We start from the raw sequence: 25,481 nt of genomic DNA, 5'->3' as shown, positions 1-25,481 counted from the left end.
TCGGCTTCCTCTGGCCCTGAGTGATGCTGGTGACAGAGGAGCGGAGAGGTGACGGAGGGGGCTATCAGGAGCCCCATTATGTAAATAAGGTGCAGGGGCATGTGCCAGTTAAACCGCAGTGCCGTGCGAAGTGAGACAGAGGCTTTGGACGGTAGAAGCCGGGGCCGTCGGTAGATGGCGGTAACCCAAGAAATCTGATCCACAGGGTTCTCGGCCACTCTGTCTCAGTTTGCAGCACTCGCACTGAAGGCGGAGGAGCTGAACAGTTTGAAGGACATAATAAAATTAGGAGGAATAGGAGAGCTCACGGCGGGTCCTCTCGAGTTTTGCGCGCAGCCCTCCCGAGCAGGAGACGCAACGCTTTTCCACAAAGAGATACGGGAAAACTAAAAACACCATGGAAGACAAATCGAATTCGTTCTCCAGCAACAAGGAGGAGAAGGCGGATGGGAATAATGTTTTTCAGAGGCAAGACTCGATACAGAAAAATAACACAGGAAGCCAGAAGGACCACGGCAACTCAGTGGGCTTCAAAGGGGAGCGGGAAGAGGCCATGGTCGGTTTTGACGATCTGGACGGGGCGGCAAGGCAACATGGTTTTATGCAGAGGCAATTTGGGGCCATGATGCAGCCCGGAGTCAATAAGTTCTCCTTGCGTATGTTCGGCAGTCAGAAAGCAGTGGAGAAAGAGCAAGAGAGGGTTCAAACGGCCGGATACTGGATCATTCATCCATATAGCGATTTTAGGTAAGGGCTGGAAAAGACACCTGCTCGACCCCCCCCCCCCCCCCCCCCCTTTTTATCCACGGCTCCCGTCACCTGAGGGTCTGCAAGCAATACACTTTCACACATAACGCTCTGTCATCGGCACACACACACACACACACACACACACACACACACACACACACACACACACTCCCCCGAAGCGCATTCGCTAATCTACCTCTGTGTTTAAGCAATCAAGCTTCAGCTGGCTCAAGGCTTCACTGACAAAATGTCCTCAGTGAGAGTGTGTTTCATTGCGGCATTTTTATTATAATGGATAAGGACGCGTTAAAGCTACAGAGATGTATCGGTGAGATGTCCTTGGAAAAAAGGATGGTGAATGTCATACTCACTCGCACGCAGACACACACCTTTTCTAATTGTTTCACAATAACAGCACAGTGTCAGGTCCTCATTGCGACATGGGGGCGACAGTACCTGGACACAACGTGCCAATGCCATTGCACCATCACCGTTGTAAACATTTCATTGTAGGCGCGGTAGGCTATAAGATGACGGCCGGTGTGCAAAAATGCACAGAATGCGGTAGAATCGCGCAGGGAAACGATTAAGGAGAAAATGGCCGTGTTTTGAATGAATCAGTCGAAATTGACCCGGTAAACATTTGACAGCACTAATGAATGAGTAACGTGTATTGAGGGAGGAAATGTGATGGAATGTTCTTGTTTCAAAAGGAGCTGATCGCCACACTTCCTTCCTTGGCATTCACTAAATGCCACAGTGACATGATTCTTATGTATTTGTTCTTTGTGACTCTCTCACCTGAACAACCACATATAGTGTATTGTTCTAAAGAGTGAGGCACCAGCTGCCTGATAAAAGAGCAGCCCCATATATTCACACGTTCATGATAAGTAGTGTTGCAAATTAGCCCAGCCACTGTCGGTTTAGACAAGCTCCTTCTAATTTGCTTTAATTTGTTTAACAATTTCTGGCACAGTGCATTCAAATGGTAAACAAATGAGATCAGGTACAGCCAGGACTGGTTCTCCACAAGCTGCATGTTTACAGTTCACTCAACCAATTAAATATCTCATCTGGTCCAGTCTCTGTACCAGTGTCCCCTGACACAGCTTAATGGTGACAATCATCCCTGTTTTCCATTGAAGTGACAGTAACGTGCCAGGACACGTTGCCTATCACACGGAGCTGTCCATGGTCCTGAACTCAGCTGGCCTGAGTATGCAGCACTCTTATTCCTCTTAGCTTTTATGCTGCTGCTTCAGAGTCTGCAACCTGAATTCTAACATTAAGAATTGATCATTTCAATTGCACCTTTGTGACAATGTGGCGTTGCCTTACTTGTATTGGTATAAAATGATTTTAATGCAACCATAAGATAAATACATCACAATATCTCTAATCTAGATAAATACATCACAATATCTCTAATCTGCATTTATCACATAATCACACATACAAACAATGCTGACTAGGATATCCTGCACTCACCCACACAAAGACGCAGGCATATGCACATGCACTTGTGCTCACACAGATGTACAATGATGGTGGGCAAGGATTAGTAGCACAACACAGTCAATGAGCTTAGCAGTCTCTGAAAACAATTATGTAAGGAGATTGACCCCCCTCTACAAGATGGCCAGAGGTTTAGACCTAAACAATTTAGTGAAATGCATACCTTTTTCACCGCTGGCAGTTAATTAGTTGTCTTAAGTGTACTGGCTGTTTGGGATGCGGATCCACTGTATGCTGAACCTTTTTCCAAGATATGGAAGATTAAGGGGAAAAGCTCAGAGCAAAAACTCCATAATGAGAATAATTGGATCATGTTACTGTAGTACATCTACAGTATTTATGTCTTAGAGCATATTCCAAATATGAAACATATTGGGCTATCATCAATTGGGATTTTTTTTTTCATTTAATCTCTGCTCAAGGAGATTGCCCCGGTAATGGCCTCTACGGTTCCTTACCTGTGACATTTTCCAAAGAGCATTTTTTATATTTATGTATAAAGACACATCCCCTTGCAGTGAGACTGCATTGTGGCTTGTACTGTGAGGTTATATCCCATTACTTCAAGCTATTTATCATGCTGGTGCACAAATAATTGAGGTGCAAGAGTTCACTTTGGCAGGTTGACTTGTACTGTAGCTTAAAAGGTAATCTAGTTATCTACTGTGGGGCTTAACTGTACCACCAGTAATTTTAGTTTGTGAATAGTTTTCTACATAATTATTTTAAACCTTTACTTTCCCCTATTCCTTTCCATACTGTTGCAGAAATTTGTGTGACCAAAAAGAGAAACCACTGTATGGTCTTTTAATGAAAACTCTTACGTAAGTACAGCCCATGAATGGCACCACTATTCACACGGGCTTTATATCGCGTTGTGGGAGTGTTTGAAATTCAATATCCAACATATTCTTTGTACACAGTGGCTGCTTAAAGATTAATGGCAGGTTAGTAATATTAATTATTCATAGATTTTTGAGAGGCCTCATGCATGGCCTCATACACCTCGGGTTATGCTAAGGAGAGGCCTTTGTCGTAGTCTGAAAGACTCTGTGTTGGTTTCTTTCATAGTTAAAGAGGACGTCTGTTCGGAAAAAACAGATGGGGCTGTTTTATCCATTACATAGTAACATCTGATCCATGTTAAAATGCCACATTGCTGTTCTTGCTTGCAATAATTTTTCTTGCTATTGTCTCATCATGCCCCCTAGAATGGATCTATAGAAAAGTTTTTAGTTTTTTCTCGCAATCTCTGTGTCATTTAAAATTACAGTATTTTTCTTAAATTTAGGATCCAGTGTGGAACATTGTAGCCAATTCCAACAAACGTTTTGCCCTCTGTTGCTTGGCACCAGAAGTCTGGCATTGATTAATATGTAGCACTTGTTGTAGGGAGAAAACACACAGGAAGAAACGAGCTGGCTTGACATAGAGCAGGATTGTTCAGCTGAATCTAGTTTATTGATCTACAACAGGCCTGGTCTTTTGGGGTTAGGTAGGTACACAGGGCTATAAAAGTTGAGTGTCAAATTTCACCTTTTGGGAAATAACCTGAATGACTTTCTGGTTGGTTTTGTTGTCTGAAAGGGTTTTTAGTATGAAACTGTATAGTAAGCTGTAGTAAGAAAGGCTTGTTTTGTATTAGTTCACACAGGGTGCATACATCTGACAGAGAAACCAATGTTGTGTCTACAGTGTTACTGCGGATCCAACTGTGTTAGAGAACAGTGATTCAGTGATTGGAACTCGCACATTAATCAATCAGAACAGCAGTTCAGCAGTGGTGGAAAGCTCAACTGGATGGGAATGTAGAGGTGGTGCCAAACCTCTGGGCACTTATGGGCTGGACTGGAGGTGAGTGTACTGCTAGAGCTCCGGGTGCATGTGGAAGTAAAGCAGGTGCACTGATGGAGCTGCCGAACCTGAAGCATGAATTACTGGTTTCTGAGTGCATTGCTGGAGTAGGACTGGCCTTTAAATCTGGGTGCACACACTCATAGCTTCTTGTTTGACTTGGGCTGGGTGCATTCTCAGAGTTGGACATTGATACATTGATGTAGCAAGAGCTGGGTGCATTATTCGAGCGGTCGATGGAGCTGGCTGCATTGGCACGCTTGACCGGCTCTTTAAAAAGCAAGTACTTAGCATTCAAACATCTGAAATGCTCTTTGTTTTTGTAATTTTGTTCTTTCTTTAACTTTAAGAACAACTTCTCTACAATGTGTCAAACAATGTGTTATTCATTAGATAAGTGGGTGTCTCAGAGGTCATGTACAGTATAAATGCCTCCTACACAAGTCATGAGAAACACCGAAAGATGTAGGCACTCTGTGGGCTTTTAAGAACATTAATACGAATGGAAAAAATCACACATATCCATTATTTGAAACATGGACCCAAAACAAATGATTGTTTAACAGTTGTTTTCACAATGGAAAAATGTAGTTTGATTTTAGTACTTTTCACATACAGTTCTATAATGAATTCCATTTTAGATCATGAACTTTGACTTTTTGAGATCCCAAAATATAAAAAGTGCATTTTGCTAATTTATTTCATTGTTCTAATTAAACTCTCTTTTTTAACCACGGACTAATTACGCTATCTAAAGTATTTTATGTCTTCTACAAAAATCCTGAATAATATTGTTATAATCATGGTCTCAACCTTTACTTTTGTCCTTGTTCTTCTCAAGTATGAATAGTCTTTGCACTGTATTGTTATGAAGCGATTACAAGGATGAATCATAGCAGATCACTGCAGCCTCTTATTAAACATTAAAAAAAATAAAATGAATAAGTCATGCCACACACACGTGCATGTCAGCTGAAGGGGTTCAGTATGTGTCCCAATAGTGTGTGTGTGTGTGTGTGTGTGTGTGTTTGTATTCAAAATCCTATGATTCAAGGTGTGTAGTATTAGTTAAGTTGAACCAAATCTCATGCTCATTGGTGCATCATCATTTTTCTTCCATTGAAACTTGAAAGGATTGATTAGCATCAAATACTCCAAAGGACATCATTTTTTGTACATTGATGACCCTTTCAGGGTGTTAAGTCAAGGCTCTTAATATGCAAAGTCTACTCCATAGGCCCCAGTTTCATGCCTGCTGGTGTAAAAATACCTCTAGTGGATATTTTCATCCATCTTGATGACCGCTGTTTGTGTGTGAAGGAAATTATCGGACACATGATCTGTGGATATTTATAAAGCCAAGGCCCCCGTCTTAATTCATTCAAAGATATCCATTACTGCGTGGCCAGCCAGACAGGCAGCCTGCCAACCAGCCAGCCTCTCCATTTCCATCTTCAACAGCAGCAATGGATGGGCAGCAAGGCAGAGCAGAGGTAGTCAGGGATGGCGTCAGTGGAGAGTTTTTAGCACGAGATAGGATTCCTGAAAGCATCTATTTTCATTCACGGTTGCTCGGCCTTTATCGAGGCCCAGGACACTTTGTGAAAAGAGCACGAATGATGATCACTTCTGGGTCTGTTCATCACAAGACAGAGGACGGGGATATTAAAACAACCAGAACTGATGAGAAGGTCTTATTCTAACAGGGCCCTCCCTGCAAACAGTTCTTACAGCAAGTGCACATTTATTGATATCCTTGAATCATTATTAATTTTGAGCACTGAAAAACAACTAAGAAGAAATTTAGTTAACAACACAAGCATATATAAAGTTGGACGTTATGCTTTTAACTTCCCTCTGTACGGTAGCATGTGAGAACCTACTGCACATGCACAGACCTCCGTCTTGAAAAAAAGTCCTACTAATTATTGTTAGTAGTTTTGACAGATTGACGTGTTACATTATATGCAGATGGGAGAGCATAGCTGGTAATAAGTCAGAATATAATAACAACCATAACATTATTGCTTAGCCATATTAGCAGAAGTGATCCAGGAATGATGCTTGGTCACTTTAGTCCAAACAGAAGTATCACAGCAAATATTGGATAGATTGCTGTGAAATGTTTTACAGATAACCACGGTCCCCAGAGGATGAATCCCGCTGATTTAAGTAATCCCCTTTTCCTCCTTTTGTTATTTCATATCCCTTTTCCCCTTTTCCTCCAGTGCCAACATGAGGGTGACATTTGTGGTTGTGAGAGTAATGTTTTGTCAACTATCGAATGGATTCTCGTGGAATTCTAGACTTATTCTTACAGGCTTGATGGAGGATTGGCAAAAATGTGGCACAGCTACATTTTTAATTATTCAACCTTTTAATTATTCTTGAAAGGTCATAAATGTGCCACCCTCATTTCCAATGTCGTCAAGTCAGATAACAAAGACAAATACAGTAAAACAACACAGAAAGTACAATCATAAGAAATACAGAAAGACAATACAACATTCAGAATTGAAAAATTATTTGATAAATACACAGGCTAATATGGATGCAAAAGAAAAAAAACAATTATGTAAAGCAGTTTCAAGTAGAAGTTTGCAGCTTTAAAAACCCAATTTCTCAATTCTCAATTGTCCAAAAGGCACGAATGAGTTGCTGTAATGTGTTCCAGGAGTACTCTCAAACAAAGTGTGTTCACATTCTTTGGAAATGTGAATACACTCTGTCTGCCTTAACTGTCTGCAACACGTTTTTTTTACCTTTTACATTTATTCATGTGTGTTGCTTTGCAGGTTCTACTGGGACTTGATAATGCTCATCATGATGATGGGGAATCTAATCATCATTCCTGTGGGAATAACATTCTTCTCAGAGCAGACTACCACCACCTGGCTGGTCTTCAATGTAGCCTCGGACACCATCTTCCTGGTGGACCTGGTCATGAACTTCAGGACAGGGATCGTCAACGAGGAGAGCTCTGAGATCATCCTCGACCCCAAAGTCATCAAGATGAATTACCTGAAGAGCTGGTTTGTTGTGGACTTCCTCTCCTCCATTCCAGTGGATTATATCTTTTTAATAGTGGAGAAAGGCTTTGACTCTGAGGTATATAAAACAGCACGTGCCCTGCGAATCGTCCGCTTCACGAAGATCCTCAGTCTTCTGCGTCTGTTGAGACTGTCCCGACTCATCAGATACATACATCAGTGGGAGGAGGTGTGTATATGTGTGTTTGTCTGTGTACATCAGTAAACAGAAAAGAAATACAAAAAGGGGATTGATGTAAAAGCAACAAGCGGAGAATGCAGAGTAAAAGAGTTCTGGTTGTTTGTACTTCTGTGCTGCATTGTGGTTCTCTGGCTGGGTGCTTTTTCCCAGCAGCACAGTATCAACCTTGAAAGGTTAATGCACAGATATAATTGTGCACAATCAATACTAATAAGTGCTGTCAATCACCACTGGTCAGAAGGTCTATCTGTGGATAACAAGTGGTTATGTCAATTTCAGCTCATCGATGTGTGAAATTAATTCAAAATCAGAAATTAAAAAATAATTGTCTCCATTTTCCCCCCCAAAAAAATGCTTTATACTGTTGATCTGGAATTGGGGCATAATATAATGTAGGCAATGATATTATCAAGACAATAATAATGATGTATCTATTTAAAGATAATGGATATCAGAGGCTAAATGAACTACTCCCATTTTTTTTTGGTGTGATTTTACTCGATGACTCTGGTGGATTGTGTGTGACCATCCACAAGGTTAAACCCCCCCCAAAGAGTGATACATTATTACCCTCCAATTGAGTCATTGCACTACTCCCTGACTCAGACTGTCTGAGTCTCCTGGTAACAATTTCATTACACACTGAAAGATTGGGCTTCTCCATATCGTGACTGAACCATTCCAGCAGAAGGATACGTTTTAGAAGTGGTGGCTGAAAGCACCGACATTACGTTTGATTTAAAATGTAGCTCCGATAAAATGTAAGTGGTTGACCATAACGCCGTAACATCGTTTTTTAATAAGCTAGCCGCTTTCTCTCACCTTGTCCTGAATATCCTTGCCCCACAGTTCCCTGTCCGTCCATTATTGTCTGAGTCCCATGTTATCGCTGCTGCTGTCCCTGATGTTTGTTACTGGTTGAAGCAAATTGTGCTGTTGTCAGGGCTCAACCTGCACGCACTGTAGGGTTCAATCAGTAATCAGTAACAATGGAGGGCAAAAATAGTATATGCTATAGTTGTGAACAGTATCTGGCCAGAACTTGGTGTAAATAGTACACTTGTGCTCCCAAGCTATGGATCAGTGAACATTTATGGAGCAGGAAAAGGTCATCTTTGTGCTCGAGTACCAATGAGGCAGCAGACTTTTACAGTGTTTATGTTAGGTTATATTTTTCTGTCAGTGTATGTTTGAAACTGTGTAAAATTACCCTTTCTTTATAATGTGTGCATTTGAAAAACAAAAGCATTATTAATGCCTCAGCAAAGTATGATTCAAGCACCAAATGTGGATTTACTGTAAAATACACATACATCACAAACCATATTTTGAAAGAGAGCAGCATATGGATTTCAGTTGCTTGTTATTATCTTGGCATGCACACCATGTGGGAAGTTGATTATGAATTTCAGATAGGGTCAGTGCTGTATATAATATAGCCGTTTTAGTTTGCAGAGCTGTATACAGTGGGAGGATGAGATGGTATGGACCAGGTTAGCAACACAAATAGACAGTGCCGCAAGGTTAATGAAAATCTGCAGTGAGCATGCAGGGAGGCAGGCAGTGCGGTATATAGGGATGTGTCATAATGCTTGGATACAACAGCAGAGCTCACAGCCCTGCGCTCTCACTTCCTCTCTCTCGTGCTCAGTCATGCCTCTTTGTCTCCATTCGTCTTTCTGCTTATCAAACTCTGCCTCAACAACCCCCCCACCCCCCACCTCTAGCATGCCTTTTCTCATTCTTTCACTCACGGTACGTTATCCTCCTTTAGCACCCTGTCTTTCTCTACACTTTGTTGTGTCTAACATTTGTATGCATAAAACTACTGTATAGAAATTAAATACAGTTATTTTGGTGCAACCACATTATACAGACTGAATAATATAAAAACAGCAAATCAGACACATCTACAGGAGACGTGAGAGGAAAGAAAAGGCACTCGGTGGAAATATTCCAAGCTGTCATAACATGTTTGGTGTAGGCTGCAGGATTAGCTTTTTAATGGAGGGACAAATGCAGTCTCCTGTTGTTGTAATGGGCTTCAAGCAGTGCACCATCATTACATCAGCCTTGGGACGGACTCAGTTAGTTATTCTGGCATTGAGTTACAGCAATATATCATCTTCCAGCCTGTATGTCCATCATTCCTTCATCTGTCGTGTGCTCCCTGCCCCTTTTCACTTTATCAACGTCTCTTCCCTCCATCTGGGAAGTAAAGAGGGCCGTTATTTCATCAGCCCGTCAGAATTGGGCTAAGTCAGATTTGTCGCCAACAATCTCTTATGGGTCTTATTCTGGCGTGTCTTCTTCTTATTCGAAGGGCTTTTTTTTTTTTTACCTCAAAGAAGAAGTTTTTTCCTTCTTGGAGTGCTAGACACAGGGAGTACACATGTAAAAAAGACCGAAAATGTCGTCTTAATGTGTTATTTTAATGTCACAATTTTTTCAGTAAATGTTTTTGCTTGTTAAAAGTGCTTGTTTCAGAAAAGGAACCTCTTACGGACAGTGCTGTTCGGAAGTGCTGTGTATTATTATGGTTTATGCTAAGCAGCCGAGTAGAAACAGTATTGGTGCCCCCAAAGGACTGATGCATCTTATTTAAGCAACTCACTCTGATTGGCACTCATTAGAGAGGAGTATTAGATGACTCCATCTGGATGTGCCACTTAGTCAGAAAAAGTAATGATGGCAAAAAATCTGTATTTGATGTAATAGTTTGAATAAGCATTTAACTGGATTTTAAGATCACCAGTTTATAAGTTTTTGTTTCTGCAGTCTCTTGTTCTAGCTTACTTGGTGTTCGTGCTACTAGTTGCTACTATTTCTATCTGTATTCGTTGTGCTCTGTGTGTATGTTCAATCAGTCACTTGTTTGCTCACACATAATTATTGCAGTGCATAGTGCTTAGGGAAATTGCAGCATGCAGTGGGAATGTCACGCAGAGCAGTAAATACGCTTTGTACTCAAACACCACACTACACAAGCAACCAAATGGAGTCCGGTGCTCTTTTTACACATCTGGAAATTACTCCGAGATTTTTTTTATATTCGTGTGTTCATGTAAGCGCTTAAATTAAATATTTTAAGTGATTCTAAGACAACATGTTTTCGGCCTTCAGTATGTGTAGCTTGTCTTAAAGACATGTGTAAACTGTAGTCTACACAGAAAGTGTTTTAGGCAGAAAGGGCAATAAGAAATGTAGACTAAGTCACATCTTCTGCTCAGGGGAATGTTTTTTTCAAGGGCATGTTGTTTTGCCCCTTTCGCTGTGATCTTCAGCATTTTTCAACATTAACTACTATTAAAAAAAAATAAAAATTAGGATCAGCGGGCATTTTGCTGATATAGATTTTTCTAACCTGGTTTCCTTTATGTTTTTCTTATTATTTCATGTATCTTATATACAGAGCTATTTATCCCAAGTTCCTTACAGTCACATTTGTTTTTTTCCCTCCAACTTCTGCTGTTACCTTTGGACATGTGCTAATGTTGGAGAGATCTTCTAGGAATAGATGTAGATACCACACCGTCCAGTGCTGCTTTTGGTTTATTGTATTTAATAAAAACATGTTTTTTTTAAACTGCTGTAGAGAATCCCCACAGCTCCCAGTGCCACATCTGTCTCATCCACCAAGCCACCAAGCCGCCCGCCAGATCCCAGCTCAAGCACACGGGCTCAGGTTGAGCTTGTGGCAGCATACCATAATACAAACACACATTTTAATTAGTTAGTTGACTATTTAGTGTATTTGATCAAGTCTTTTCTCTGCATAATAGTCATTAATGATGGCTTTATGAGACATCTGTTGGGACTCAATTATTCGTTCTCTTTGTGATGCTGTGTTGAAAATTTGAATAAATACATTATTATTTTAAATGCTAATTTAGCAAATAGCACAACGAGAGAGCTAACATTAGTCTAAGCTTGTATTAATCCTTTCTAGTATGTTGGGACAACCATTGATACATGGCAATCTTATCTTATGATTGAGGGATATTTGTCATATTGACCTTTTAGCTGTGAATAAGTTCTGCTTTGTGGGAAATGAGGCTTTGTGTTTAAATAATGGAACACCATTTGTGTGTTACATCAGCAAAGAGTCCGCTGTGTTCCAGTCTGTAACCTTTGTCAACCATAATTATTAAAATAACTACTTTATAGTGAAGGGAAAATGTATGGGAGATGCATTTCGACACATTTTCCCTCCAATTTAGGGGTTGTTGTCCTCTTTAGTTAAACTGATATTGTGGTGTATCACAATACATGTTGTCTGGTCATGTTGCACTGTCAATTGTATTTTGATACTGTTGTAACACACTGTCACACCTGATTGCCACCTCTACAGTCAGTGTAAACATAGTAGAGTAGCAGCAGGACATGAGGTAAAGTTACCATTTCACTTATCACCATACTTTATTCTTATTATTTATTCTTATTCCTGCTGAAACGTGCCAGAGCCTGTATACATTGATATAACACTTCGTTAGTTAGTTATACTTCCTGAATGGTGCACTTCTTTTTCTTCCCTTTTCCAATTTCTTTTGTAACGCTTCTGAACAAGTGCTCCTGGTGATGAACTGTCATCATGTAATGCCATTGTGTCATCACCAAAGTCTAATTGCATAAATATGCCCTGAAGCATCCATTTACTAGCGCGTCTGTCAGTCAGATGCACAGTATGGGGTCTTGGAATGGGAGGCTTCCCTGAACCACTGATGTTGATTTATTTCATGATCTCTCACATGCAATAAGAACTATATTCATTTTTCTAGGACAATTAACTGAATGTTCATGAGGCAAATTTGCCTGTAGCAATGTGCTAGCCCCTTACTGTATTGCAGCTCCACTTTGTCAGCATCTGAATCCTAGAGCTGTTATGCAAAAGCAACATCAATGTGAGAGACAGTCATTTCTTGAGATCAGATTATTCTATTAATTCACTGCTAAAGCCTGCAAAATATACTAGTTTATGATTTGTCTTTGAAGCTGCATGGTTTTTGTTTTTTAGGTTAGATAGGTAGTATCTGTTACAGCAGACTTCAAAGCATGATGCAAGTGATCTGTTTTTTTTTTTATATTATAACGTCTGCAGGGATGTCTCGTCCAAAACAAAGGTGCACAGTTGATTTGAAACTCAGTTGGTAAATTGATCTTAGAGGGAAAATGTGAGCCAGCTGACCTGGGTATCTAATGCACTGCGTAGGATTAGAAGAGGAGACTTTAACTACATTACTCGGGCTATATTTGGTCTCCACTGAAATAACCCACACTACTGTGCAATAGTCTGACAGAAGGCCTTTTTTTTACCTCTTCCATCTGTAGGTCAACAGACAGTGGAGGTGTTCATGTTTGTCTGCAGCTTTTCACAGGGTCTTTTGTTTCTCTGGGGCATGCTAAATTAAATCCAATAATGAAATTCAAGGTTGTTTCTAGATATATATTATTTTAAAATTAAAAACCTGTTGCATACAACACTTCTTATAATCTACAGTGCAGTTCCAAAATTTTGAAGATACATCTGTGAAAGAAACCAGACAATTCATGTCAAGGTATAAGACAAGAAAAGGTTGATAAGAGGGCATGGAAGTAATGATTATTTTTTGTATGTATATTATGTCTTTAAAAAGCACCTGATGTCTTTAAGTTGCTTTTGTTCTTAACAGTTAGAAAATATAATAAACTGACAGAAAGATGGAACAGGCATTGTAAGAAGGAAAGGTGATCACGATGAAGCCACCGTGTACTGTAATTTGCCACCTCAGCAACAGATAGTGTGGTGTCAAAGGAGATTAGTCGGCTTTGGTTTAGAGACTCCTGTGGATTGTATTCACCTGTCTCTGAACAGGCTGTGCCAAGTCCTCAGTGCCTTGAGGCCTCCGCCCCACCAGTTCCATGCAGGGACACAGGTGCACACACACACACACACACACACACACACACACACACAGAAGGTGTGCTAAATCCTGAAGTGCTGAATCATGCGTCAGGTTGAAAGAGGGAGCAAGGAAGACAGCTGGAAATAGAATGGAAAAGATTAAACAAATGGGTGGAGGGCAGTAGTGTGTGTGTGTGTGTGTGTGTGTGTGTGTGTGTGTGTGTGTGTGTGTGTGTGTGTGTGTGTGTGTGTGACACAGCAGCAACAGTGATTCCTGTACTAAGTTCCCCTGATTGATTTTCTATTGTGTTGAGGCTCTTTCTCACTGTAATTACAGCTTGTAATTGAAGTAAGGACAAAGGTTTTTAAAATGTCACCCTGTAGTATTATTTGTCTGTTTGCATACTATCGACCGCCGCTCTGTTTCAGCTGCACAGTCTACATGTAGTATTTGTTAACAGTGAATGCAGCTATACCTTACACAAAGACAAGATCTTTAGGTCTACAATGCAATCATCACAGAGAAAAGCGAATGGCATTTATTGGAGGCTAACTAAAAGGAGCCTGGCCTTATTACCATGTTCTTTCAAATGGCATTTAGTTGTAGGAGTCTGAGATCAGTGAGTAGCAGGGATATGACCGGCTGCAGGACTCTGCTCTGTGAAAGAGCGTGTTGGAGCAGAGCCGTTGGGTGATGACTGTATACAACTGTTTCCTGTGATATGATTTGATCTGATATGATGTGATGTGATATGCGAGGCTGAGGATTGTTGTGGGACTCTGTCATGTCTATGTGTTAGCGTGTGTGTGCTTCTGGATATTTCATACCCTGTAGCCTAGAGGTGGTATATGGCAGCTTGTTAGCACAACCAATCTTTTTCCTTCCTGAAATATACTGTAAAATAGCAGTTTGCCAATACAGTGTGGAAATAATGACCCCAAATAAGTGCTTGCAAACATTAACTCAAAGTGATAAGTAAGCTTAAGGCAAAACGCTCATCTTGCACACAAATAATTCAGATAATCTTTGGAGTTCAATTTATCATTCCCTTAAAAGACTCACACATTCCTTGTGGTGTTTTAGTCTAACTGCTAGAAAACTTGCACAACCATGGACATGTTTAAACTTTGGAGCAGGTGTTAGCCCAGATACTGTGATGCTGCTGCACGTTGCACACGTAGCCAAGGCTGCACAGCTGGTTGTTTATATTTAATTTTTGTCCCCAACAAGACGAACGTGGGACATTGGACATTGTTCTGCAAAGCACACAAAGGTCTGGTTTCTCTGGAGGGTATGGTGAGGACACTGAGGGACAACTTTTCTGTGCCTAAAGACGTACATGTCATTTATCAAACAGAGGCAGCGGGCTGTGCATCATGAGTGAAGTTCACATTTTATTTTCTGTGCCTTTTATGGAGAAAGGATGGAACTTTACAGATAAACTTGATATCCAATGCACCGGACAATTCTAGTGTGCAGTATGACGCAGTTGCGCAGGAGTCTAGAGAGACATTAATCAAATCAGTGTTACCTACATCATGTATGCACCTGCGATCTGAACAGGCTCTTTTTTTTTTTTTTTTGGGGATCGGCCCGTAGAGAGAACAGAGATGACATTATAGGCCCACTTGTGTCTATCATTTAAACACTGGCCATTCACATCCTTTACTATGGCCCACTTCTATCCTACCTCGGCTAGAGAGCGCATTTAAGTCCCTCTCCCACTGGCGGCAAAAATAACTTAACAAAGTGCTGGTAGCTAGCTAAAAACCAGAGATTCAAGCATGTCAAACAATTATTTTAGCTACCTTGTCTACCACAGAGGACATATATTGGTTAGTAAACTAATGTTAGTTATGTATTAGCATGCTAAGGCATTTGCAAACATGGTAGTTTTGCTTTCCGATTTATCAACATTGCACGATTAAAAAAGTTGCACATCTTGTACAAAATGCAGCTTTAGCTTAATTTACAGACTTGTCACTTGTTTACTATACAAGACACCCGGCCCTACCCTGAACTTTTAGCCATCTTGCCTCAGGAGCTGTGTCAGTGAGTACATATTCATACTATGTTACCACTCAGCTAATTGACATTAAGGATTGGTATTCAGGGTTCAAAACTTTTTGTCCACCAGCCAAATACTAGTGAATCCAAAAATTTGACTTCTTTTTGGCTAGTGAGTCAAGCATTTACCAGCATTTGTAAAATAGTAAATAGTGCTAATGTTGAACCCTGCTGGTACACGTGTTGAAGGGGAGTGCAAGGACTGTTGGAGTCCGTCCGATTATGGTGGGCTGGTCTAGTTTTCAAAAGTCCAGGCCTGTTTTTTTTAAACCCCAGTCCAGCTTTGGATCTGAACTTCTGTCTGCATGCCCCTTCTCTGCTTCAGGGCTTCTCTGTATTTCACATTATGTACCTCCATCTTTTTAGACTGCCTTTAAAAGTCAAATGACTTATTTTGCAAACATATCTATGCATACAGATTTTATGAATAATGGATGCAGGTGAATTGAGAATTGTTTTCAAGCTCATTGCTTTATTATTATTATTATTATTATTAATAATCATTTTCTATTCTATTCTGAGCAGCGCATATTTGATCTGTGCCTTTGTGTACATAAAGTTCACCTGAAAGTAAATGCCTACACAATAAACAAGAGGAACATAATACAAGGGAATTAAGCTACAACTTAATCTGTTATCATAAAATAAATGTGCTGTGCGGAGACTATCCACCAACATGTATTAATGGACAAAGTCATAAAAGAAAATTTGCTGTCCATTGCTACAAAGCACTTGGCTACTGAACAGTGAATTCACTCACTGTTCCTCCTCTTTCACTCTTGAATTTTTCATCACTGCTCAAGCTACATAGTGGCATTTGTGCTTGTGCATGCTTTATCCCATTTGGTTGAGCAAGTCTTAAAACAGGAGCAGTTTTTTATGGAAAAAAAACTAACAAACTAAAATTTCCCTGTTAACAATAAACAAGTTTTGCATCTTTTTATAATGCCTCCGCAGCTGCAATAGCCGTGGCCGGGTTGTCCGTTCATCTGTCCGTCCCATTCTCGTCAACGCGATAATTCAGCCTTGAGAGAATGTCTTTAAATATGGTACAAACTACCACTTGGATTCAAGTATGAACTGGTTAGAAATTGGTGGTCAAAGGTGGACGTCACTGTGACCTCGCATAACACATTTGTGGCCTCATATGTCAAATATGACAACAGTTCACACAAATGTCTAACATTTTATCCAACATTTTATACTCAAAAGGTCAAAAGTCAGGACGGTCTGGCAAGTCCACATAGCATTCCAAGATGGGAGAAAAATGTGCTCTGGTTTTTTGCCATTTTTTTAAACCAATCACAATCGTCATGGGCGGCGCTAAGCTCCGGACGGAGTTGCTGTAAAATAATTGTGCAAGAGAACGCTCAGATTGGACAGACAATGGTCCTCATTAATCCACTGGAGTTTAAAATCCCAACACAAAGAAAGTGAAAGGAAAAGGACATCTGCGAAAATACATGCATCCGACCGAACTTCCTGCGACACCAGAGTGATCCCAGAAGTGGAACTATAGACTAACTTGACACTAATGTTTGGTGCCCACCTAGAAACGATGGTGATTGTAAAGATCTTCTGTTCTGCTGGGATGAAGCTGTGTGTGGAGCATTCACTTTTTGACAAAAAATACAATTATTACCTTTTTTTTAATTAAATTTTAAAGTTTAAAATTTAAAGTCTTTACTAGTCAGGACAGACGTGGATTTAAACTGCAACTTGACTAGTTGGCGGAGGTAGTAATTCTAGTTCAGGTTTGACTTTCCGACAGGATAACGCGTGAATGCTTTATCTTTATAACCAAATCACATTGTATTCCACTTGAAATAATGTGGGTTTTGCTACTGGAGGACGCACCAGGGTATTGTGGCATTTTGGTGGTCACTGTCATGAGCAGATTTGGGAACCCCACCCCTGTATCTAGTACTGCAGAGCATGACCGGACAGGCTGTTGGAGGCGAAGCAGACCTTCGTTGTCTCGAGTGTGGGGGCTGCAGCCTGCGGGGGGCTAAAGAGCTCTGTCACGTGTCTTTGTGTGACAATCTGCCTGTCACACATTCAAATGTTGTGAAAAGGGGGACATTCCCCTTTGAAGGAGACAGCCACAGGGTTATAGCACCAACATCAATATTAACTAAATTGGATAAGAACTTATTTTTTCTATATATTTAGGAAATGTGCCTTTTGAACAGTATATTGGAATTTTTATGTAGTTGTTACATTTGAAATGTAGAATTATCTTTCTCACACAGATATTAATGTAGTGCATCTCACATCAACAGCATCTCACATTTCTTGGGGTGCAGTTCTTTTTTGATGCAGCACTTAATAATCTTCTCCAAACTAAACATTATTTTCCTCTCCCTGTACATTTCTTTTCTATTACCCTGTCCCCCACACACGCGCGCACACACACACACACACGTGCAAGTAAAGTCTCACACACAACAGTCTAATGGACACCTACAGTCAAATTTTGTCTGACAGACAAAAATGAAGTACAATGCTTTTACCCCTATTGTGCTGTGTGTGTGGTTGTCCTCTCTGTTTAAGACAAGGCTCTCTGACGATCAACATAATTTGCCTTGACTCATGTACTTGCTCAGCTCACTGAGGGAAGCTCACTCTTGGTCCTCGGGGTGGAAAATCCCAGACTTCACCGCCTGCAAGAAAGAGTTGTTCCTCTTTATACCCTGTAGAATTAGAACCAGTTCCCTTGCCAAGTCACTCAGTGCTCCTTCTGTCGCTAGTTGGTCTTGTTAACTGCAGTAGAGAGTGTTAATTGACCATATGGTTCAGAGTACAGAGTTAATTGTCACACCCATGGTTTAAAGTAGAGGGGGAAGTATAGCTTTAAACACATTATTTCTGTTTTGCAGAATAAGATGCTTTACAGAAATTAAAAAAACATTGTGATTAAAGTTAGTATGTCAACAAATAATGCCTGCACAGCAGCTCCGATACACAATTTTACTGACATGTATTGGTTATGTGAAAAGAAAAAAAAGGGGGGATGGGAGGTGGTGTGCAGGTGTTGCTTTTGATACATCAAACATCAGATGTGCCACACATACACTCAAACAACGCTGTGTCTTTTAGATACCTTCATGAATTTATCGACAGGATCAAGGAGACTGGAAAGCATTCAAGTGAGAGGAGATATAGGTTAAAGTTGGGCTAGATTGTCAGCAGTCATATGTTTCAAGCTTTAAATATACATATCACTGTATACAGTGAAAACATGTATTTCCATATTGGGTAATTTAGCTGAAAATCAATTTAAGCTCTTCATGATCCGTAATCCGTAAAATTCTTCCTGCCACATGGCATCGTTTTCTCATTGATTACATTCCAGTTTGCAACACAGTAATACAACAGATACCTTATTTATTGATATTGATTGATTTCAATGTTGATTGATGCAACACCAAAGATTCTATTGTACCTTAAAATAAAGTTTCAAAAATCGTTTCAGTTGTTCATTAACTCGTTGCAATGAGACATTGGAATATTGGTAAAAAATTCCCCACCCAACCTGTAGGGGAAGTGAAGAGAGAAAGGTCTTTGGTGCCTACTTTAAAGGTGCTGGTTGACAAGTAGCCAATGCTAATGTAATTCTTGGTGGGTGATGTAAGAATACGACAACGTCCAACACGCTCATTTATTTTTAGTATGATTGTTTTGACCACGGTCTTTGAGCTAGCTAACCCACTTTGAGCTAGCTAACCCACAAATTCATGACTTACGTTAACTGTATAGATAGACAACTAATCTAGTGGTAATTTAGCTAGCTAGCCCACCCCTGTCTTCTGCCTCTGTCTCCCGGCACTGCAAGGCTTTAGTCGGGATGAGAGCTAACAACAGCCCGGTCCGCGGACACATCCATTCCACAGACAGCCCCCCGCCAGCTAGCAACCATTCACTATCATTACAGCCCTGGCCGGGGAGACACATCCACAGTCAACCCCTAACCAGCTATAAACCATCCCAATCAACACTTAACTCCGGTGCTAAGGGCGTTAATGGCAGTTTACTGAGCCGTCGGGAAACAGACCCGGGCACCCGAGTCAAACAGCGGCCACTCGTAAAGTTAAACCTGAATACCCTGTGCAGTCCACTTCGCAGGGAACTTCTCGGTGATCAGCACGCACCCTTAGGCTAAAAAAAACCCTCTACAAACCCACTGAATCTAAAAAAAAGAATCTTTTTATGTTGAAAAGTGGACATTTTGGAGAGACGTGGTTTGGACAGCAAAAAGTTTAGATTAGCCAAACCATTTCCGCCTAAATGTGAATCCATTTGTCATGTGTACAACTGTGCTGCTCTAGCTTCAATTACAAAACTGCTGTCTAAGTGATGCTGTGGGTGCCATGTCTTTTTCTGTCTACTTAGGTGATTGAGCTAGTAAAAACATGAGTGGGATAAAAAAAATAATCTTTTTATAGATCATATTCATTAAGCTTAAATTCCCTATAGACCTATATGAGCAAGCGCTGGCTTTACAGATGACTTTGTATCATACTGTCAATGTAAGCTGATGTGTGACATTTAAAATGTTGTACTCTCTCTCTCTCTCTCTCTCTCTCTGTTTCTCTTTGGCCCGTTATTTAATGATATAAGATAGAAACAGACATGTCCTCACAGTAAAGACAGAGAGACAGACAGGTAGTGACACCAAGAGTCAGACTGAGAAAAAGACAAGGAATAGTTTGTCACGACAGGAGTCTGAATGCAAAAATAAGTCTTTTAATCCTGATTATTTTCTAAACGATAAATGGAACCAGGTTTTATATGATACAAATGACTGAATTGGAGTAGTAGGCAATACATGCACTGCCATCTTGTGTTGTTGAGCTTGGGGTATAACTGTTTCAGCGACCCCACAGCAGTCAAACTAAATGAACATCTGCTATTTCCTCCAACATCCGCTGCCTATTTTTAGCATTATTTTATTTTTAAACTTCATATTTTGATAGTTAATCACAATGTAGCGTAAATGTTGTTTATGATTTGTATTAACCCCCTCCAGAGTTCTAAATCAGAAAACGGTCAGCAAAAGCGGCTTTGCTTGTCTGTCCTTCCCCATGGGATATCCCCCTGAGAACACAAGTTTCCTTCTGCGTGGTGTGCACAGTACAGTAAGCAGACAGATGACAGATATAGTCTTGGGAGGGGCTAAAATGATAAGTGTGGAGATTAGGCTAATCTCTGGTTATTTTTGTTCTCTGGGCTGTTGGTGGTGGTTGCTGTGGGTATGTTAGGAGGCTCACACTGAAGAAAACAGACACGTTGGTGATCCCTGAGAAAAGCTCTTAGGATCTGTGGACTCTCCGTACTTGACTGACTGAATCTCCATGAAGCACATAATGATCCCTTGGTTATTTAGAGGGGGTAGTACCACTTATGGCAGACATATCCTCTAATGATGTCTTTTGCAAAATAATTAATTTGTAACCAGCGAAGCATTAAGGGTTATTCTACACTCACTTCCCAAGAGTTAATGTTGTAGCGGATGGATTTAACGAAGCATCCGTCATCCATTTGTCATAACGACAGCTAGCTGTGCTCATCTGTTTAAGTCTAGCTGTTAATATGAATCTAAACTCAAGAATTTATATTGTCTTGTATAGGGGCGTCTCTATAGCAATTAACTATTATTATTATTTTCATCGTAGAGGTGTTATTATGGATGTCCATTTGTGACTACAGCACAGATTAGATTATATTATGTATCATATCAAGTGTAGTTACTCCTGATGCTACAGCTAACACAGTCAGAGGCATGCAAGACTAGATAATATGTTTCTCCACTCTGGGTCATATGACCGATTATACTGTAATATCATACAGTTTCAGTTTATTTGTATTGGTTATAAGGCACTTAATGTTTTGCTGATTATACTACAGTGTGTATCTTTATGCCTAATCATGCTAACATCATTAAGCTATTAGATCATAATAAGTGCACTGCAGAGGCCCCAGTAAATGGAATGGATCAATTGCAGTATGAATTTAATACATCAATAAACCAATTGCATTGGATTTGGACGATTCACTCATCTCAAATCATACAATGGGGTACATCTCAGTATTTCGGAAAGTCTGTGTCCTCGCTTTAAGATGTGGTAGAAAAGGTCGATCATGCTGATGTTTACACAGCGGTTCACCCTGTGCAATCCAGTCAAATCCCTCCTGCTCTCACATGGGTGCTAATCTTCCCTGACGGCCTTCTTAACACTCCAACACTCGCTCTTCCCTTTTTTTACCGCTCCATGACATTTGCACAAACTGCATCTTACTGTTGTCTTTCTTTTTCTCTTGCCTGCCTTCCTTCAGTATATTATCTGTTTGTACATAAAGGTGGTTTAACGTTAAATAATAAATGAACACAAGATGTACAAACATTTACATTTTGATACTTTACTCCTCAAAGTTCAAAATTAAATGTAAAGTTGTCGGACAATTCGGTACTTTAGCAAACACTGTTTGGCTTAAAATCTTTTGCAGAGAGATGCGAAGCTCCCAGATTCCACTCTTATGTTGAATTACCTTATCTGTGTGTAAATGGTGTTGCTCATAGTCTTGAACCTATAGAAAATGAACACCTATATTTGCAGCTCTTCTCGGCTTTACAGAGCTTTACACTGAGTTTCAGCGCAATCAGCTGTCTCACTCGCAACTTTACTGTTTTGGGTCACTGTCATTACTCTCAGCAGGTTACTGTTTTCAGCTAAAGAGCTCCAAAAACCTACTGTACAATAACCTTTTCAGCACCATGTTAAAATATATTTACATATAGACATAAGATGCTAACTGAATTCAAAAACAAGGTTTTTGTACATCTTTCTAAATATTTCACAGAATGAATCTGTTCCTGTTTAATGACAGCAGGCAGCAGCACCTTGGATAGATGTAGCATGCTTCTCCTGTTATCTTCCAGCTCTTTGTCTCCTTCCTTCTTTCCTCCATCATGGACCGACTGACAACTTCATACCAGGAATTAAATCAGTGTCCTCAGTCAAACTGTTCTGCTGAAACAGTCTTTCATAACCAAGCAAGTGGAGAGAAAAATAGTTCATGTTTGAAAACAGTTGTTCTCAAAGCCTACTGGCGAGTTTTTGAACAATATGTCCAAACATATTCATTTGTTTTCTCAGAAATGTTTTCATTGGACTCAGCTAAAAGCACTGTCCGTGTTTGGAGATGTCAGTCATGTTGTGAACATGTTTTCTTAGCCCTGAGCTAATGTTATTTTGTTGCCACTCCTCAGGTTACAGGCACAAATCAATAGAACATTCAACCTCCTCCTCATCCAGCTGACTTGTATAAGCCTTGAGGAATATTTCTAATATGTATTAAATGCATAAATTAATTCATTAATCCCCACATGGGAACATTATAACGGTCAAATTGAAGTCTTAGCACACCGTGTGGGTCACAGTATTTAAATAATGATACACAATACAGAAGATACAGAGACAGAATTTTAGTTAATGTTTATAAAAACACAGGATCCTCACACTATCCACCAATGAAGTCCATGCAGAAAACAACATAAATGGGACCCCTGTGGCTGTGTGAGCTTCTGCCTCGGAGCATGCTGCCTCTGCCAATGATGCTCTGAATGGTTGAACACAGATTAAGGCGGAACAGTAGTGTTGAGGTTATCACGCTCACACGACCAAAATAGAAGCAGAGCGGGTGAGACAGCGGCCAATGCAGCTTCGCTCGCAGTACTGTGTGATGTGCTTAGTGGAAGAACCGGAGAATAACTGCTGACGGACACAGAAATGATGGAAAACAGAGCGGATAAACTCCCATAGGAAAGAACCACTTGGGAAGAAATAGTCTTGATTTTAACTTGTGATAGACAGATTACCAAGAGATGACTTTCCAAGTTAAAGGAATGCAGTGATAGATGGTTGCCATGGGGCTAATCCAGTGGAGAACAGTATCACCATATCCTCCACACCTGAAACTATCTATCTTTATTCTACACTTAGACTTTAAGTCGTGATTTGAGTCCTTAATGTTAGCAGTATTTGATGGTCAAGATTCTGTTGAGGTCACAATCATACATTGAGGTCATACATTTGTCAATTAAATGTGTTGCAGAATTTATATCAAAGTAACTTCATAAAATAAAAAAGGAGCAGCATACAGAATACAAATACATATAAAATAAGTCCATCGTGTGCTTTGCAAGCTGTATAATAAATGGCAGATTTAAAAAGAAAGCCAACTGTGTGTAACACTTCAATTTGTGTTACATTTCAGTAAGTTATAGCAGCAAATGCTGTAATGTGTGGTTATCACTACAAGTGCATTGATGCAAATATGTTATTGTCTATGCAAGAAATACTCTAAATTTAAGTGCTTGTCAAAAGCTTAAGTTATCTTGGCTGCTGAAATGATGAATAGTCAGCTTTAAAAAGTCAAAATGGACACAAAATAAACAAGTTGAGTGGCATATTTGAGAAATGTATATAACGATATATTTTATTAAATCAATATTAGGACAAATAACTGTCTGACACGTCCATTCCATGCCAGTTTATACTTAAACCCACTACATTTTAGAGAGAAATATTATTCTTTTTACAGCACATTTATTTGAGACTGCTGATCACAATCATGATCAGCTTATAAAATGCAAAATGTTGTTATAGATTTAACGACCCAGCAGTAAATGTAGCCCAAGCTCGGAGCATCTGAAACATCAGAATCATGCTAACACATGAATGCATCAATAATTATAATCCAATACTATATATTCAAATATCACACTCTGAAACGGATCGTTCTACATTATGAGCAGTTTTACTTTTGATACTTAGAGTATATTTTAGTTGTAATAATTCAGTACTTTTACTTTTCTTTTATTCTAGTGCCGCTTCACGCTTTACTGTTCTTGGAAGGCAGGAGAAATAATGACCTCCTCTTTAAAGACTTCCCTGTTACATTAATAGATCACTACTTGTTTTCTGTGCAAAGAACCCATTGATCACCACCTGCTTTCTAATGAAGTCTCCAGCTCCAAATAACTGCTGGGCCTTGTTACGTAAATGTACTGCTCAGTAATGCGGCAGATCCAGAACTATTAATGCAGAGACACATTTTGCACAGCTGTAGCATGGCTCAAAAAGAAGCAAGTTACATTTAACATTGCTGAACAGATTTTCTATCTTCTCTCCTCTTCTTATGTAGTCTTTTCTACTCTGCATTGTATAATATAGTAGACAGTAAGCTGCCTGACGCACAGAAATAATGCCAACTCTAATTTTGTTCATTTATTGCAGAAGTAGACATACATCAACATGATTGTGCATAGGGCATTACAGGCATGTGAATTTTAATTCCTTCCAGCAAGCAGATTTTCTTTGGGGCGGGGAGAATTACATTAGAATTCTAGTTCCAGTGTATGTAAAATATTCCATATCCAGCTTAACTGTTTGTTGTTGTTGCTTTTTTTTTCTAAATTTTGACAAAACGGTTAATGGCCAACAACTTTTCTGGTATTTATAAGAAGGAGGAAAACATGAGACTTGATAAATCCCAGTGAATTCCCATTACATGATCATATGATTTTTCAAATCCTAGTTCAACCGTGATTTTGTGATTAAGCAACACCGGGAGAGATCCAAAAGGAGATTTACAAGACGATGTTAAGCGGTAGAATTCCAGATTTTCCTGGAAGCAGTTTTGTCATCCTTCAATGTAATAGCCAGTGGTGGATTTAATCCCCCTCAAATTAGTCCCTCGCTAATCCTCACTAACCTCCAATGTCCAATTTGAAAATGCATAAAGAACGTTTTGTAATTGCATGTTTAAGGCCCACAGCTTGATGGCGAGTAATTCCCCAGCATGCTCTTTTATCTGGACATCAGAGTCCCAAACAGTACACAGTACATAAATAAACTTGACAGATTGCAGCGGAGTAAACACCTTAAAAGTTTAGGTGAAACACATGTTGGGTCACCTCTTTGATTTTCATACACAGACTGTAACCTTCCATGCCGGTTGGTAAGTGATGTGTTTTGTTTTTTTTAGTTATTCAGGAACAATCCACAGTAAGGTACAACATGGATGGCATTGATTCAAGTTGTGGTGCCCACAGTATTATAAATCCAATCCTTACCTATGCAAACACAAAATAGCTCCCAGGTCCGCATCTACTCC

At 39.9% G+C, this 25,481-nt stretch overlaps 1 protein-coding gene across 1 annotated transcript in view; it reads left to right on the top strand.

The window, feature by feature from the left end:
* Positions 1 to 397: 397 nt before the first annotated feature.
* The window catches only part of LOC117959058 (potassium/sodium hyperpolarization-activated cyclic nucleotide-gated channel 1), a 65,146-nt gene continuing 40,062 nt past the window's right edge, over positions 398 to 25,481 (top strand). Inside the window, exons 1-2 of the mRNA XM_034895909.1 lie at positions 398 to 747; positions 6,918 to 7,341. Of these exons, the coding sequence (XP_034751800.1) occupies positions 398 to 747; positions 6,918 to 7,341 (774 nt within the window). The remainder of the gene's footprint in view (positions 748 to 6,917; positions 7,342 to 25,481) is intronic.

Source organism: Etheostoma cragini, chromosome 16 (assembly GCF_013103735.1).
Source record: "Etheostoma cragini isolate CJK2018 chromosome 16, CSU_Ecrag_1.0, whole genome shotgun sequence".
Classification (NCBI taxonomy): Eukaryota; Metazoa; Chordata; class Actinopteri; order Perciformes; family Percidae; genus Etheostoma; species Etheostoma cragini.
This window is presented reverse-complemented; position numbering and strand designations above follow the sequence as displayed.